This window comes from Podarcis filfolensis, assembly GCF_964270895.1.
Source record: "Podarcis filfolensis genome assembly, chromosome: 7".
NCBI lineage: Eukaryota > Metazoa > Chordata > Lepidosauria > Squamata > Lacertidae > Podarcis > Podarcis filfolensis.
In genome coordinates, this window is record NC_139603.1 from 88,416,442 (window position 1) to 88,434,764 (window position 18,323).

An 18,323-nucleotide genomic window follows, 5' to 3' on the forward strand; every position below is an offset into this window, starting at 1 on the left:
CTTTGCGCAGCCCCAGGTGGATGAGATGGGGAGGCCGAGGGTCTTTCCTGCAGGTACCTATCCCCAGAACCTCTTTGCGCAGCCCCAGGTGGATGAGATGGGGAGGCCGAGGGTCTTGCCTGCAGGTAGCTATCCCCACATCTCCTGGGCAGCCCCAGGCCAGGAAGGGCAGGGCAGCCTTGTCCCCAAAGTCAGCTTCCAGGAGAACAAAATCACGTACCAGCTCTGCCTGGACATGGCCGGGTTTTTGGCGGACGAGCTGACCGTGAAGATGGACGGGAGGAAGCTGACGGTGTCCGGGAAGCACAAGAAGAAGACCAGGTCGGAAGACGACCTCGTTTTCCACGATCACAGAGAGGTCCTCAGGGAAATTCTCCTGCCGGAAGATGCCGATCTCGACGCCGTGACCTGCACCTTGACCCACGATGGGAAGCTCTGCTTCCAGGTCCCACGCAAGGCCCCGACTGCTCCCAAGGTGACAAACATCCCTGTCACCAGGACCCCCCAGGGGGGAGAAGGGCAGGAGAAGGCTGCTGTGGAAAAGGATGACCAAGAAGGAGGAAGTGGAGAGCGGGAGGCGAGAGATACCGGGGACAAGGATGACCAAGAAGGAAGTGAAGACGAGTAGACATATACAGGGCAGAAGTGAGGGAGGGTGGACAGTGCAAAGCATGGGGCTTCAAAGGACATGGCGATTCCAGCTGTTCCAGCTGCAAGCTTTGGGGCTTGGGAACTTTGCTGCCATCCTGTTCCCTGGGCTTCATCTCCCATGTAGGTCATCTCTTTTGGGGTACCTTTTATACATCCCACAAGTCATGGGTTGTTGTTTATCGTGCAGTTCCATTACGATTGTCGTTTCCTTAATATTGTACTTTGGAGAACCCATCAGGAAATAAACTTGCATTGTTTTCCCTTTGAAAGTATTTGCTTGTCTTCACTTGGGTCGTTTTCAGAATTTCTGAACGTGTGGGTGCTGACTAAGAATTGGCAGTACACCAGATTGACTGCTTAGGGGGCCTGAAAGGATAGACCGTGGGGAGGGGAGGGAGAAGGAAGGGGGCACAGCTGCATTTCTCTTAAAATAGAAGGCCCTTTCCTAGTGTATCCCCCTTGCAAATTCTCAGCGTTTTATACATTATTATGAAGCCGTTAGTCCTTGCACCAGGGTGCATTCAGATAACTTAGGGTACTTCTAGACCACCCCTATCTTTTGGGTGGCCTCTGCACATGCTCAGAGGTAATCAAATATTCATTGCGAGTGTTGAGATTCCAGGGCTGTGGAGTTCTGGAACGGAGGACAGATTCCTAAGTAAGTTGTGGATTCTGGCTTGATGTAAAGCACTGTACGAATTTCTCTCTCTCTGGCCTTGATTCTGCACGCATCCTGATTGCAGAGCTTGCAAAAGTACTTTAGCTGTAACTGAGCTGCTTCTGTTGTCCCTGATTTGCACTCTGAATATGCTGGGAGTGTGAAGGAAACTGCCCCAGGGGAAATTTTGACAGGGTGTCCTGGCAGCCTATGGTATAAAAGGCACTTGGCATTTCACAATTGTGTTTTATGGAGAAATTAACATTGATTAAGGAAAGCTGTTGGGAGGCTCCGGTGCCCCCAAGCGGCAGGTAGGGGGAAGGGGAAAAAACACATTTTTTTGCTACCTGATTCTTTGCAGGGGGTGGTGACTTTTCTGCTGTTGGGTCTATTTACCTCATCAGCAACTTTCCTGGGGCTGCATGCCAATGGCAGGGAGGGCCGGAAGGCAATTGGGTGGAGCAGCGGACTTTGTTCTGTAGTCTACATTAGTGTCATGGAAAAGAAATGTTTCTGCGCATCACCACATGCAAACATCATCCGAGAGTGCAAGAAGCATTTTTTAAACAAATAATGATAATAATTTTAAAAAATTATATCCCATCCATCTTGCTGGGTTTCCCCAGCCACTCTGGGTGGCTTACAACATACATAAAAACACAACAAAGCGTCAAACATTAAAAAACAAAATATCCTGTACAAGCAACAAACAAAGCAATAAATCAATATAAAGCAATAATAGCAACAATAATAAACAGTTACACCCAAGTTAATATTTATATATCGCCCTGTTGCAAAACATCAGGGCAGCGTGCAGCAACGCAGAAACATTTAAAAGCAATGCAAAGCATTAATTAAAGCAACTGGCTACTCAAGAAGGTTTTACGCAATTTATTTTTAAATATATAACATCATCCCAGTGGGAGGCAAAAGCACTTTGAGAAGGGCATGCCAGGAAGGGGCACATATAGTAATAATAATTTTATTATTCATACCCCGCCCATCTGGCTGGGTTTCCCCAGTCTGGCAAAGGTAGCACCCCCAGTTCCCCTAGCCTTAGGCGGCCTGCTAAACAGCATCAGCAAACTACAACTCCCAGAATCCTTGGCGGGGGGAAGCGTAAGCGCTGAAAGCGCCCGCAGAACGCGGCCCAAACCTCCAGACGTGAAGGTTCACGCATGCGCGCAACGCGCTGCTGCCTGCTTGTGGGTTTATTTGCCCGGCCACTCCTGGAGTTTCCCCATTGGCCAAGCCCAGATTCCGTCTTGAGCTTCCTCGTTCCGACTCCTCCTCCACTTTCTTGATTGGCCAAGCCCCGCTCCTTTGCCGCCCGCCCCTTCATTCCGATTGGCGGCTGAGGCGGCCCTGGCTGCGGATTGACCTGAGGGAAAAGAGTGGACGCTCTGGCCGCCCCGCCCCCTGCGCTCTATGGCCTTTCCTCAGAGCGAAACGGGAACGGCTTCGGCGCCGGCTGGGCCCGTCGCCGAGCGGAGCGAGCAGGTGAGGGACCCGGCGGCGCCCCCGCCTTCCTCTCCCGCAGGGCTGCCGTTTCCCTGCCAGGTTTCCCCCGGCGAGGCTCCTTCCCCCCCCGGTCCATCCTCACAACAGCCCTGCGAGGGAGGGCAGAGGCCGACTAGGGGGCGGGGGGGCTCCGCCGGACCTCCGAGCGCGGCCTTGGCCAACCTGGGGCCCGTCATGGGGCTGCACTTCGACTGGGAGTGGGGGGGGGAGTTGTAGCGCAACCTCGCTGGGTGCTGCCGGCTGGTGGGAGTTGTAGGGCAACCCCTAGGCTGGTGGGAGTTGTAGTCCAAACTCGCTGGGTTCTGCTGGCTGGTGGGAGTTGTAGTCCAAACTCGCTGGGTTCAGCTGACTGGTGGGAGTTGTAGTCCAAACTCGCTGGGTGCTGCTGACTGGTGGGAGTTGTAGTCCAAACTCGCTGGGTTCTGCTGGCTGGTGGGAGTTGTAGTCCAAACTCGCTGGGTTCAGCTGACTGGTGGGAGTTGTAGTCCAAACTCGCTGGGTGCTGCTGACTGGTGGGAGTTGTAGTCCAAACTCGCTGGGTTCTGCTGGCTGGTGGGAGTTGTAGTCCAAACTCGCTGGGTTCTGCTGGCTGGTGGGAGTTGCAGGGCCACCTCTAGGTGCTGGGGCAGGTGGGAATTGTAGGGCAACTTTTAGGTGCTGGGGCTGGTGGGAGTTGTAGTCCAAACTCGCTGGGTTCTGCTGACTGGTGGGAGTTGTAGTCCAAACTCGCTGGGTTCTGCTGGCTGGTGGGAGTTGTAGGGCAACCTCAGTGGGTTCTGCTGGCTGGTGGGAGTTGTAGTCCAAACTCGCTGGGTGCTGCTAACTGGTGGGAACTGTAGGGCAACTTTTAGGTGCTGGGGCTGGTGGGAGTTGTAGTCCAAGCTTGCTGGGTTCAGCTGACTGGTGGGAGTTGTAGGAAAACCCCTAGGCTGGTGGAAGTTGTAGTCCAAACTGGCTGAGTGCTGCCGGCTGGTGGGAGTTGTAGGGCAAGTGCTCCAGGGGCTGGGGGAGGTATACTTGTCACTGATGACGTTTTGACTGCAGTATTGCTTATTGGGGTTTGTTGGTTGCTGCTAATTTCTTGCATCTGCCAGAGAATTCTCAACACTCCTGTTCTAAATAAATAAATGGTTGAGTTAAATGTTAAATATGATGGGGAGTCTTCCCACTTCCTTACTCTCATTGTCCAGGAATTACCTGCAAGCATTCCTAAGATTATTTGTTTCTTCTATTCAATGACTAAAGTAGGTTTATTAAATTTCCCTATGACATTATTGTGTAATTTATTTTTAGGACTGAAGGAATGTGAAGATGAGTACTGTACCTATGTACCAGCCTTCCCATGCGGATAAGAACATGTATTACATCCTGACTGAAAACCACCCTTATGGCAGCAAATTTTTTCCTGCTGGGAGTATGTGTTACCTGAACGAACAGACTTACTTGCGGCACATTAGATTGTCACCCACTCGCTTCTTGAGGGTTTTCATGGAGCAAGATGGATCCGTGGTCACTTTGGATGCTGAAATTCTGCAGCCTTTGCCTGACAAGATGGCTGATTATCTTTCAGCCATCAGCAACATTCATGAACGGTTGAACTGTTTTCTGAACAGGCATGTTCTAGATGCAGCCATGAATGCCAAACAGGGACAGCAAGTCTTTGTGGAACTAGACCATCAGACTTTCTCTGGTACCATCTGCTACATTGGGAAGGTTCATAGGAGCCCTTTAACATCTGGGCTCTGCCCAGTTTACTTTGGTGTAGAGCTGCAGGTGAGGCCATTTATGGAGGTTGTAATTGTCCTGAATTTTTACGGTCTGGTCTGTAATTAAAATTAGGCTTTGAATGCTTAAATAGGCTATATAAATACTTTCTCAGTAATCCATAAGAGAAAAGTACATTGCCTTGCATGTTAGGTCTGACTCTCTTGTTTTGAAGAGTGAAGTGCTTTGCTTAGTTCACATGAAAGAAGGAGAAGCATTAAATGCTTTCTTTGGGCCAGCCAGTTCAAAATGTCTCACACAAGCTTTTGAGATCCACAAAACCTTTCCTCGGGCTGCATGGCTTCAGAGAAGGAAAAATACATTATTTTCTGGCTAAGGCATAATAACATGCTCATTTTAATCTGTTTCTTGCCAATCTCTTTTGGTTACCATGAAGGGAGTAAGATGGAATTAATGCAACCACATTAAACAGAAGTCACATGATGGAAGTTTTGAGTTAAACAGTACATGAAAAATGTGCTCCTTTGGGGCAATGGAAATGGAAAGCTAGAAGTAAATTTAGTAAGTTTTAATGGGGCAATTCCTGAATTTTATTCAGCTGCATGCTTCCTGTATGGTTTTAGGCTTTATGATACCACTACAGTGCAGTTTTTCTGAGGGATGGGAAGCTGTCCTGCTCCTCTGAAGGGTATACTTTGGTTCCTACATGATACTCACATACTTGTAGCAGAAATGGGCTATTCTCTTGTGTCCCCTTTGTTCATATCCTGAGCTGTTATAACATAACCTATCTGCTGCTTCTCCAGGGTGACGGTGAAGGCAAAGGCCACTGTGATGGTACCTACAATGGGACAGAATACTTCAAGTGTAAAAAGGACTGTGGCCTTTTCCTCCCATGTAACAAACTGCAGTTTGTGTCAGCACCAGAGAAGGGCATGGCGAAGCAAGAGGGAAATCCGGACGCAGTTGGGGCATCTCCAGTGAAAGTGGGGGATACCATTGGCTTCTATTTGGATGATGCCTTCATGCGAGGGATAGCAATGGATGTATTCAAGGAGGAAAAGACCTGGATGGTTAAAGTGTGTCCGGTAAGAAAGTCATCACCATTCTGATTAAATCCTTCTGGAGGAGGCATTCATTGACACAGTAATGTCCTGAAAATAGAGAATGATGATGCCCCCATTTTGGGGTTGCGCCAAAAAGAGCAAGGAAGGGAAATAATGCAACAGGTATCCTCTGCCAGTTGAAACTGATAAATGCTTGCTTGTCCTTATCTGGGCAGATGGATAAAATGGCCGGGTCTGCACATAACACTAAGCCATGGGTTGCTATATTATGGTAATATTTTTTATTTGTTTTCAATTACAATCCAATAATAGCTTCATTATAACAATAACAATTTATAATACAGTTATTAATACCAATTGTTCAAATGCTGACTTAATTAATTTAGATAAGGTGGCCCCCTGCATGCTAGAATTGATGGCTTGATTATTTGCTTTATTTCTGCCTCCAAAATCTTATTAATTTCCATTACATTCCATTCATAATAATAATCCCTTATATAACAACTGCAGTACAGTGGTACCTCAGGATGTGAACGGGATCCGTTCCGGAGCCCGGTTCGCATCCTGAATAGAACGTAAGACACGACAGCGCGTCTGCGCATGCGCAGGTCACGTTTTGCCACTTCTGCACATGCGCTTGACGCCACCCAAGATGCTCACCAAAGAAGCAGCTAGAAAACAATCTAAGCTTTGAAGAAACAAGCTGTGGTTGTCTGTGTGACAGCTTGTGATTTGTTAAACAAACCATGGCTTGGTGTGAACGAAGCCAGTGATATCCATGGTGCATATGTAGCTTAGTAGTAGCTCACATACTTTGTATGTAAAACTTCCAGGTACATCCTTAAATTTTCTACTTCATTTATTTCATAAATTAATACACTGCTTGATTGTTTAAAAAAACCAAAACTCAAAGCTGTTTACAGAGAGAATAAATCAATAAATTATCAGTAAGAAAACCCATAAAACAACTTTGTAAATCATTCAAAGCATAAAATCAAGAATAAGCTTAAAACATACACCCACATTCTATTTTGGTTTATAGGAGGAAGAAGGATCAGAAGATGTTTTTCGTGTTATCCCCATGGACTCTGTGATTAAAGAGGAGCTGCTTTCCCCAGGTGACTCAGTAGTCTGTGGTAGCTTTGCTTCTGCATTTCTGGAGGACAAGAAATCTTACTGGTTCTACAGTAGCATTGGGGTTGGAGTCTGTAAGGCTGCTACTGAAAACAATAACATGCACACCAACCACCTTTGTAGTCTGCCTTTTCCACCATAGGGTATATTTTTCTGTGTTACGCTCCTCTTAAAACATTGAGGCACCAAGCATTCTTGAGTGCCTTGCTGAAGAATGCACGAAGGGAGAAGTGAAAATGAGAAGGCACTTGTTATTTGGAAGGAACCCAGGTCTTCTGATTGCCCTGCATCAACCAGGAAAATATTCTGCTGAAGCAAAGGTGCATTTCAACACTGATGGGTAGAATGCAGAGGTAAACATACCTAGGCACCCCATAGCAATTCCTTTAGTAGCAGAAAGTCAAGTGCATTGCAGAGTGTAAGTGAGGGTTAGCCTAACTTCCTAACCCAAATCAGGTCTTAGGTTGCTAAAGAGAATACTAAACAGCCAGACCAGCAAAATGGCTATGTCACTCATAAATTCCTACTCTCCAGCTCCCACCCAGTGTCTTCAACAGCAAAGTAATAAAACAGCATCAAAATGTTAATTACAAAAGTCTGTCTGGCATATTACATATGTGTTGCCTTTCAGGATTTGAAGTGGATGCTGATAGTCGGATCCAGGACCAGCCTAAGCGCAAGAGAAGTGAGAGTGCAGAGGATCTGGAAAGCAAGTCACCCTCCCTTGACGTGAACTCAGTGGTACGGATCAACTTGGACAAGGGGAACTCAGTCACGGGAACAATCTGTTGGATTGGCTGTCTGCCTGAAAATCGGCAGAAAATGGCTGGAATTGAGCTGGTGAGAGTTCCATCCATGCATCCATTCATAGTCTTTGACATCTCTAGCTTCTTCTTTGGCGATCCCTCGTAGCTGAGTAAGATTGTCTGCCATGAACACAGTCTTAACAGTGAGTCTGTAAGGGACTATGGAGGCCAATTCTGGATCCACACGTCCTTCCACAGTGGGGACATAGGTTTCTGGGCGGGAGTTGACCCTGGTGAGGGTTTGCCAAGCATTCCTTCCTCTTGGCACGTTTCTCCCTTACGTCCTGAGTTCGAGTGTCTTCAAAGCCCATGACACCTTTGGTAAAGGCTGTTCTCCAATTGGAGCATTTCCCAGTTGTCAGTGTTTATACTACATTTTTAAAGATTCATGTTAGTAGGATCAAGAACTGTATCACAGGGTTGGGCTATGCAATGGATAGGACTACTGGAAATGCAGTTGACAGGACTACTGGAAATGAAAGCCTGCTTCCCCCTCTTAAGAAATGGACTACTATAGCCAAGAGTCTTGAGGTGGGTAATTTAATTGCGACGGTTTGACTCTCAGTCTTTTCGTCAGCCTTTGGTACCACAGATTGAGAGGTGTTGGTAACTCAACTGCAGGGCCCAAGAGAAATTTGAGGAGTTCTTGTCTCTGATAGGAAGAACAGAGAGGATGGTGCTGGCACAGCTTCCCATGTGGAATCCCCTGGAATTCCCTCTTGTTCCTTTTCCTTGTCCGTGAGACTGCTAGGGGAGATTCTGACCAGGATGCTTGCCTGTCTGACTGAGAGATTTCACCCTCCCACACAGGATGAAGATAAGGGCGTTTCTGATGGCGAGTTGCAGGGGGTGCGCTACTTCACTTGCCCCCCAAAGCGTGGCCTCTTTGTGAGGCTGGAGTCGTGCCAGCCGGACATGCGCTTCCAGTCCATCAGCCACACTTCCCCGGAGTCCACAGAGCTGAGTAAGTTCCCTTCCTCCACTGAAGATACACCGCGGTGAGGATCAAGTGATCCATTTGCAGCTTTCGACCAGTCCCCCCCCCCGCCCGCTCTTTCTCTTGCCCTTCCCATCGTGGTTTGTTGCATCATGTCTAAGCTAAAAGAAGAGAGGCATATTTTCAGGAGCAGAACGTTAGAGGTGTTTTTTGAAAGAGGAAGTATCCATCTGTTTCAGGTGGACTGGATGCTCCTGCTGTCCTAAGCAACTCGCCCCCTCTCAGGGATGATGTGGCTGTGAATGTCCTGGAAGGGCGGATGAAGGGGATCCAGGGCCACTGCAATTCTTGCTACATGGATGCTGCACTTTTCAGGTAGGTGGGTCTGCTTGCTTCCTTTCCAAACCCCCATACAAGTGGGTCCCTTTTGGAAACCACATTAGGTCCGTTTAGTTTATGGGAAATAGCCTGCTTTGTGTACCTTCAGGGACTGTGCTCAGATCCTGAATAATCACGTTTCTCTTCTCATGGCTGAGGGTCTTTGTAGGGTGTGTGAACTGCACTATCAAATTCAGCTTGATGGGAAAAATCTATGCTCTGCTGCTCATGCTGTTGCTTCGATTTCTCTCTGTCTCCATGTCAGTTTTTTGTTTCGTTTTAATCCACTACTCTGGAGTGTTGCTGCCAACCTAGCAAAGTTACCAAGTGCGTCCTCTCTCACCACAGCCTCTTCTCCTGCACCTCTGTGTTGGATTCCATGCTCTTCAAACCCTCCCTCCCACCTGATGGGCACGTTCAGAACATCCTCCGGGACAAGATAGTCAACCCTCTCAGGCAGTGAGTAGCTAAAGGGGTGTCCTCCTGGCCAACGGGAGCAGTCCACAACTCAGCTCTATTATTTGCCTCTTTGTCTATCTGCATTTTTGCAGGTGCAGCTTTCAGTGTCACATGCTGAATTCTGCATCCTTGGAGAGGTTCCCCTTCTATATAAAAACCAACAAAACCCTCCGCAAAGTTTCTAGTTCCCATAGCTCTGCAGTAAGCTTCGGAGCCTGGTGAATTCTAAGAAGCTGAACAGGGTGGACTCAATGGATTTCAGAAGCTGCAACTTGGGTTTCTGTGGAGCTCCTTGTTTCTTCCCCCATTGTGAAGCAGAATAAATTCTGCAAAATAAGCAAATCTATATTAATTTTATTTATTAATCAGCAGTGTCCCCTTGGCATTTGGGATTTTGGGTGGGTGTCATGCATTTTTTGCAGCCCAGGCTTTAACACCATGTCAGTTTCTTGAAGAGATGACACGATTCCCTCCTCTTCTCAGGAAAGGATTTGTTGCTGCTAGCAATGTGATGGACCTTCGACACCAGTTGACTGAGAAGGGGGAGTGTTCCAGCTTTGCCACTTCTGAGAAAGGTGATTAATTACCTCCTCCCTTTGGGGTCTCATGCTCTGGTGCACTTTGATGTGCTACTAAGCTATTCCAGTATCAGATCCCTGCTCAGCCACAAACCTGACTGGTGGAGGAGACTGCAATAGGTCGCTGTCTCTCTCAGCCGGCCTAATCTACCTCATGGGTTTTTTGTCGGGGAGGGCAGGATAAAGATGGAATTGCTAGAAATCCCAAATTGGATTTTTTGCAAGACTACAATCAAAGACCCTGGGTGGGCGTGGTCCTCCTTCCCTTTAAGCTTTTGACAAAAGTTAAAGAACTACCTGGCCAGTTTGGTATGGCATCATATGAGAGCTGGTATTTGCTGTGTCAAGACAATACTCCTGGCCGTCATTGGCTGCGGGACAGTGAGGAATCCTGTATACTGCAATGACAGAAGACACAAGTTCCCTGCTCCCCTGCTTTTTGGCTTCATTTTCTGTGTGTTCTTGCTCTGTTCTTAAGTGATGGAGGGGGCTAGTTACCTATACACCATCCCACCCGCGCCTGCTCTCCTTCGTTTCTTCTTCCACTGTCGGAGGTAGAAAGCCTCCGAATAGCAGCTGCTGGAAACCACTGGAGAAGAAAATGCTCTTGTGCTCGAATCCTAATTGCGGGCTTCCCAGAAGAGGCATCTGGTTGGCCACTGTGGGAACAGGACTCTGCACTGAATGGGCCACTGGCCTGACCCATCAGACTCTGTTTATGCTCTTATTTATACAAAAGATTTGCCCGTGTTTGACAGCAGCTGGAGAAGAAGGGAGCAGCGTGTCTGATGTGGCGTTTACTTTGTCCTTTTAGACCCTGAGGAGTTTCTCAATCTCATCATGCATCACATCCTTGGGATAGAGCCGCTTCTGAAGCTGCAGTAAGTTTTCACCCCGAAGAGCTGAGAAATATGGGCTGCGTGTTTCTGGGACTAGGAAGAAATAATCACATTTCAAAGGATCTTATGCCTCAGAGGGAGTTGATCTGGGTGGCTGGTGACTTAAAGTGGTAAAGGGAAGCTGTCAAAATACCTCTCTGTGGTCAGGGGAGAAGTGGAGGAGGAGGAAAGGGGCAGTGCCTTAGGCCTGGTGGAGCAGGAGTGACTTGTGGCCCTTGAGATAATAATATAATATAATAATAATTTATTATTTGTACCCCGCCCATCTGGCTGGGCTTCCCCAGCCACTCTGGGCGGCTTCCCCCCAAAAATATTAAAATACTCTAATACATCAAACATTAAAAGCTTCCCTGAACAGGGCTGCCTTCAGATGTCTTCTAAAAGTCCGGTAGTTGTTGTTCTCTTTGACATCTGGTGGGAGGGCGTTCCACAAGGAGGGCGCCACTACCGAGAAGGCCCTCTGCCTGGTTCCCTGTAACTTGGTTTCTCGCAGTGAGGGAACCGCCAGAAGGCCCTCGGAGCTGGACCTCAGTGTCTGGGTAGAACGATGGGGGTGGAGACGCTCCTTCAGGTATACAGGACCGAGGCAATTTAGGGCTTTAAAGGTCAGCACCAATACTTTGAATTGTGCTTGGAAACGTACTGGGAGCCAATGTAGGTCTTTTAAGACCAGTGTTATGTGGTCCCGGCGGCCGCTCCCAGTCACCAGTCTAGCTGCCGCCTAGATAGTCTAGACTATCTCCAGCCCCATCCAGCACTGCTAATTGTCGTGGATTTGTAGTTCAGCAGCAACTGGATGACCCAAAGGTTAACCACCCCTGTGCCAGAGGAAAATTGCAGGGAGGGGCACCATTGCTAACTATTTTTATTTGGCTAGGGAATTAGTATTCAGCTCTACAAGAGTGTATTGATTTGAAGTCTAGAGAGCCTCAGGTGTTGGTGGAGGCGAACCCAAGTTCTCCAGGTCTCTAGCTGACCATAACTCAAAAGCAGTTTGTTAAGGGCAGGAGTTTGTATGCCTGCAGTGGCTCAGAATGGGGGAGCCTGGCTTCCACCCAGCCGCAGCCCCTGCGCCCCATAATGCTCCTCAGAGGGAATGGGGAGAAGCCTAAGAAATTCATTTTCCCATTGCACCATTGAAACAGCTGCCGTTGCTCTAATAATTCCTTTTGTGGGGAGTGGGGTTCAGCATCTGGATAGCCGCAGAGGAGTCACCTGCCCATCACTTTCAGATCTGGAAGGCTCAAGGAGCAGGAGTGCTACTGCTACCAGATATTCATGGACAAGCAGGAGGACTTGGTGGTGCCCAACGTGCAGCAGCTGGTAGAGCATTCCTTTCTCTCATCTGATCTCAAGCTGGTGGAGGTGAGTCATTGTGACCCTTTTGGTTGCTGCTTCTCTGTGTGTTAACATTCTGACCCTGTAGAGCATGACCTGAGCCTGTCCAGGAGGATATCTTGGTTAATGGTGTCAAAAGCTGCTGAGATATTGAGCTCAATCAACAGGGTCGCACTCCCCCTGTCTGTTTCATGGTCATCCATCAGAGTGACTAAGGCTGGTTCAGTTCTGAACCTGAACCCACATTGTAGGACATCTAGACCAGGGTTTCCCAAACTTGGGTCTCCAGCTTTTGTTGGGCTAAACCTCCCATTATCCCTAACTGGCAGGACCAGTGGTCAGGGATGATGGGAGTTGTAGTCCAAAAACCACCCAAGTTTGGGAAACCCTGGTCTAGATAATTGGTCTCATCCAGGAATACCAGCAGTTGCCCCACCGCCTTTGCCAAGAATTGTATTGAACCTTGAGCAGGCACAACTTTCCATGTAGAGGTGAGGAAAGCTTGCCCTGCAGCAGTGCCCTCTTCTACTCAGCTCTGAGATGCAGGAAACTGCTGGGCTTCTCATTGCAGATCAATTTGCTATGTGGCTATAAGCAGATAGACTGCCCTTCCCTGACCGTCGGCCCAACCCAGATTCTGCATTGTGTGATTGCTTGGAAACTTCTGGCTGCAGAGCAGGTCCCGATGATGTGGCTTCCATTTCTGCCTAGATTCCCTCCTGCTTTATCCTCCAAATGCCCCGTTTTGGGAAGGAATACAAAATGTTCAGCAAAATCATCCCCTCCTTGGAGCTGGACATTACTGACCTGCTGCTGGATAGTAAGTTATGGGCATCCTACGGTAGGGGTGGGGATGTGGACGCAAACTTATACTAGTTCCCTTTACCTAGATTTGTCATCCACTTCCTTGGAGTGGCACGCTGCAATAGCACTGTGTGAGACTGATGGCAGTTCAGAGAATGGATTCATTGCTGTGGCCTCTATAACTGATCCAGGGTTCATTGGGAACGTCCTGGAATTAAACAGTGAGAGGTTCTCATGCCGGTCCATTCCTTCTCCCTCAGCCTAACTTTCATCATCGGGCAGTTGTGAGAATAAGTACAAGGAGCCTTCTTAAGCATTTTGTAGGTGGTTCAGCTTGTTTGTCAGGAAAGATCCTGCTGTGCTTCTTTCTCCCTGAGCCTGATACAGGCCTAGAGGCTGCTATTAGCTAGGATATCTGTGTGATCTAAGCAACAATATACCATTGTGGCTTGGAAGCTGGCCAAGGGAACCACACTAAAGATCGCTTAGCCATTTTCGGGCCCAATTCATTTCTCAGTAGAAAGTGCATCCTGCGCTGTAGGCAGGCTCTGAAAGGTTCAAGGTGTGATCTATGGTCTCCCACTGTAGGTCCCAGGGAGTGCTTTGTGTGCGGAGCTGTGGCCACTCAGGAATGCTCAGCGTGCTTCAAAGACAAGATGTTTGCAGACACCGGATTGAAGCAGTACTGCGACTCTTGCTGCACTCAGGTACCCCCTTTTCATTTGTACCATAGTGGGAAGAAGTTTCACGTCTAAGGCCCCAGATTCATGCCTTCTCCTCTTGAGACTTCAGGAAAGGAGCGAAGCAGCTCTTTTCTTTAGAGGAACGCACTGATGGACTTGGTATACACCGGAGGGTGGTTAACCAACAGCCTGTGGGCCTTACTTGGCTCCCCAAAAGCATTCTAGTTGTCCCCGAGGGCCCTCTCCAAATTTGGTAGCAGTATTTATTTGTTTAAAATGTTTTCATAGAATCAGAGAACTTTAATCATTTTTATTCGCTGTGAACATTCCCTTTATTCTGTGGGTTCTGCAGGCGTTTCCGCATGCCCCGGTTAGGGTGGATGTGGGTTTTCTGAGAGCAAAAGGGATGCTAGGCCACAGTTCCTTGACCGGGGCTTGTGGACTTCCTTTCTTTAAAAGCACAGACCCCCTGATGGCAGCAGGTGCTCCATTCCACATGAGCCCTCGCCCCCCCATTAGCTTTACTGTCTTGTGGCTGTTTGCAGGCTCACTCTCATTACCAGCGCAAAGCCCATCAGCTGACAAAGCTGCACATCCCCGAGGAGTTCTGCAGGGGCAGCCGCCTGGGCAGCCTCCGGGTGCCTCGGGAGAAACTGGAGCTCTTTGCTGTTCTCTGCATTGAAACCAGTCACTATGTCTCCTTTGTGAAATATGGACCAGAGAAGGAGAATTGGATGTTTTTTGACAGCATGGCAGATAGGCATGGTAAGTTTGTGTGCTGTTTGAACAGGTGCGTGCATGCCTCCCCCCACAACCCAAAAAAGCCACAAATGCATTTAGGGATGTTGTTTCGATGTTAGGAAGGGGATTGGCTCATTTAATGCAGGGGTCTGGGACTACGATTCCCATCTTCCCTGGCCGTTGAACACGCTTGAGGCTAGTGAGAGTTGTAGTTCAGCAACATCTGGAGGACCAAAGGTTCCCCACACCTTGTTTATAGCAAGGATGGGGAACCTGTAACCCCCCCCCAAATATTGTTGGATGCCCCAGCTCCTATCAGCCTCAGCTAGTGGGGCAAATCGTTAGGGATGATGGGAGTTGGAGTCTAGCAACAGCTGGAGGCCCACAAGTTCCCTGTATCTGCATTATAATGTCAAAATTGCGTAGCTACACAAAAGCAGTTCTGTGAGCATAGAACACAGTAGGAAGAGTTCGGTTTGGTATAATGCAACAGAGACGGCCAGTAAGTCACACAGTTCGAAGCTGGAGTTAACTCTTTATTAGCAAAACATGATCTTCACAGACTTGGCTGAGTTTCAGGCCTAATGAGCACAGCAGCTCATGCCCTGTAGGTCCTACTGCATGAAATCAGTTGCCAAGACTAAAAGTCCTCGCCTCCCCACAGCCCTCTTATGCCACCTCTCCAGGGTTTCTTCCAAGCAATCAGAGACTGCTCCTGCATGCAGCCCGCCTATTCTCCTCCTGTTTCGTACCTCTCCTGGTTCTGGGGGAGGGGAGCTTGTTGCAGAAGGGTGGGGAAGAGACACCTGTGACTCAGCTCTGCCTCTCGGCCCCCCTCATCCCACTCGCCTGCTTCTGCCTCTGATTCTGGACTCCTTTCTGTCACAGACTGTCCCTGCTCACTAAGCCCGGTTACCCCTTCAGCTTCTGACACCTCCTCCTCCCAGTCTGCTCCCTCTGACCACTCATCACCATCCCATCACCACTCCCCGGGCTCTGAGCCTTCTTCCCTTGGGGTTCCCCAGCTGGTTCCTCCCGCTATTCATCCGTGCCCAACCAGTCCATGACACAAATAAATCCTCGCTTCCTGAATCAACAAAGTGCTCCTCTTTCCTTTCTTGAAGGGCAGTGATCTCTCACGAATGATACACCCATCCCAGTTGTGTGTCTGTGCAGTTGCAGAGGTTGACCAGTCCTGGCTGCATAAGGCAGGGGGTCGTTCCAAATGCACCCAAGAGGGTTCACCTAACCAAAGGACCCTCTTTTCTGTCAGAATCTCCACTACGACTGAGCAGGAAAAGCTCATCCTCCAGTCGAGTCTTTCAGAATCTCTTCCGACATGATTAACGACCTGAGCCTTTGATGAGGCTCCAGACATGTTTCCTCGTTACGCAGAGTATCCAGCACGCAGGGAAGGACGAGAAAATATGAGCTACATTGCTAGGTTTTATTTCTAACTACGCGGACAGAAAAGAAAAATGCATGCACTCTCTGTGAAAGCAGAGAGCAACTGAAACAAAGGAACAGGAAATCAGTAACATCACATCCATCTATCCATCTCCTGTCTTCTGTGAGACTTCCAACAGCCTGGAATCTCTGGAATGCAAAACAGAGTCTTGTGACTCTAAGCACTGCACAGTGGCATAAACAGAAACTAACATCTTCCTCTCTTTCCCGCAGGTGATGAGGACGGCTTCAACATTCCCACTGTGACTCTGTGCCCAGAGGTTGCCAAGTACCTGGAGATGCCCGTAGCCACCCTGGCCATGCAGCAGCCCCGGGACATGGAAGGAGTAGCTAAGCGCCTCTTCTGCGATGCTTACATGTACATGTACCAAAGCAAGAAAATGGCACTCTATAAGTGAGTGGTGGGTTGCTTCTTGCAGCGGAACAGAGAGGAAGGGGCTGTGACGCTCTTCCACTGCGCTGTCTCTCACGCTGTTTACAGAATCGCCTCTGGAGAATGGAACGAGTGAAACTACTTTGCCTAGGGCAGGTGATTCAAACCTGTGAATCTGGACTTGTCAGAAATGTGGGACTAGTGTTGGTGGAGCAACCTCCCCTCTCAGTTCCCACACTCCTTTTGGTAAGGGCTACAACTCAGGAAAACGCAGAAGCTCAAGGCTGGGCTTGCACAAAGACACTCTGGTCTGTGCACCAGGAAGTGGCCTGTCTCAGGGTTTCACCTCATCTGGGTTCCAAAAATCCAGTACTCTTATTCTGATCATTCCTTCCCCTTGGTGGGAGAGGTGGGAATTGAATGTCTCAGACAGAATCCCTAGGGAATAGCAGACTGCCCCTCCTCTGCACACTTGGTTGCTGGTGCGGTCCTTTGCCATCTGTGGCAGCCCTGTGCGCTTGACTTGCACTTTTAAATTTGTGTAATTTGTTTTAGATGGTAATTGAAGCTTCAAACTGAAGCATCTCGATGTTGACGTGTCTCAGGCAGGACAAGCACTTCGGATAAATACCTTTGGTTTTGGGAGAAAATGGCCCAAGTGTGTGAAGATGGCTCTCACGCCTTCTGCTTTTTCAGCCTTTACAACTTTCACAAGGAAGTGTGGCTGCCAGGGCTGTGGACTATATACACCCATCCAGAACAGCAGGTGCCCAGGCAGTCTGGTGACTCCTGGGGAATGGCCTGGCTTGCCTTACTGTGAATTCAACAGCACTGTTATTAAGTCTCCTGCACGAGCCGTCCTTGTAGAGCAGTGCAGAGCTAAGAAAGTGGTTAAATTTTTGTTCCTCCTGTTCAAGGCCTCCTGCTTCCTTATGCAAACTGGTCTTTGTTAGCCAGATTTCCTGTGATGGTTCCTAGAAACACGATCCTTTGGACTTCCTCTTCCCCCTCTCAAATTCCATGATGGTATCTTGACAGTTCATCTCCCGTGGGTTAGAATGACCTCCCTGCCCCACTCTCTCCCCATCCCACCCCCAAGTTGACGTTTTTTCTTGGTTTCCATCTCTAAATAGTTTGGGTTTGGTGTTTCAGACATTCTCCCAAGTATATTGAAAGTAAAGAAAAAATAATTCTCTTGCAGAAAACGCACAGAGATTCTGTATTCTATGTGAATTTTACAGAACAGTTGGCATTTTCTGTCTACTAAAATACTGTGCAATAAGATTTTGGGTAGGGAGAGGACTAAGTGCCTTACATGTTGACAGCGTCTGTGGGACCTGCCTAGCCCTTTTAAACGACTCTCCCTACTTTGTATTTCTAAATCACCTCTGCTGAGATGTCCTGTTCTGCAGCCTGAAATTATAAAGTATTACTGTACAGCACTTTCCAGTAGGACATTGCCTTATTGGGGAAAGAAGCTTGTCTGACACAGAAATCCAAGAGGTTTTGGTGTCTGCTTGGGCTTCTACAAGCAGGAAATAAGATATTAGCCGGAAATTAATTTATCAAAGTTATTCGTGTCTATTTGGTGGTAGCCGGGATTCACCTTGTAACAGCCCCTTCGCTTCATTGAGGCCTAGCTTGAGAGACCAGCTGCAAAGATTGTGCTTGCATTATTTAAATTCTTGGAATCTGTGTTGGCATTCTTCTTTCCTCTGTTTCTAGAACTTATATCACCAGCTGTATGCAACTGCCCCCGCCCTGCCTTAAAAAAATCTCAAAGTGGACATTTTTGTATTTAATGATGTCAATCTCTTTGTAAAATACGTCCTCCAATAGAGCCTTCTTTTCCGACTTGTCTGTGTTTGCTTTATTTCCCAAGAAATGTCTCATATGCAAGAGTCACCAAGGAAAATGTTCCACAGCTGAATGTCTTCTCTGTTGCCCATGTTCCACAAATGCAACACAGGGATCAGGAAGCTGAGGCCCTCCAGCTACTCATAGCACCGGCCAGAATGCTAACAGGGATGATGGGAGCTGTAGTCCAACAATTCCTCGTCCCCCACCCTTGTTCTAAAAGATGCGGATGGGAGAAAACAGTGGC

The 18,323-nt window shown here is 48.3% G+C and overlaps 1 protein-coding gene across 1 annotated transcript; it reads left to right on the forward strand.

The window, feature by feature from the left end:
* The first annotated feature begins 2,685 nt into the window (after positions 1–2,685).
* LOC310766086 (ubiquitin carboxyl-terminal hydrolase CYLD-like) lies at positions 2,686–18,073 on the forward strand. The gene is made up of 15 exons (XM_083622018.1): positions 2,686–2,809; positions 4,124–4,603; positions 5,362–5,643; positions 6,665–6,740; positions 7,388–7,596; positions 8,373–8,526; positions 8,739–8,874; positions 9,226–9,336; positions 9,820–9,911; positions 10,729–10,795; positions 12,046–12,178; positions 12,863–12,971; positions 13,544–13,662; positions 14,184–14,403; positions 16,060–18,073. The coding sequence occupies exons 2-15, from the start codon at positions 4,142–4,144 to the stop codon at positions 16,242–16,244; spliced, it is 2,355 nt and encodes a 784-aa protein (XP_083478144.1). The 5' UTR covers positions 2,686–2,809; positions 4,124–4,141; the 3' UTR covers positions 16,245–18,073.
* Positions 18,074–18,323: the final 250 nt, after the last annotated feature.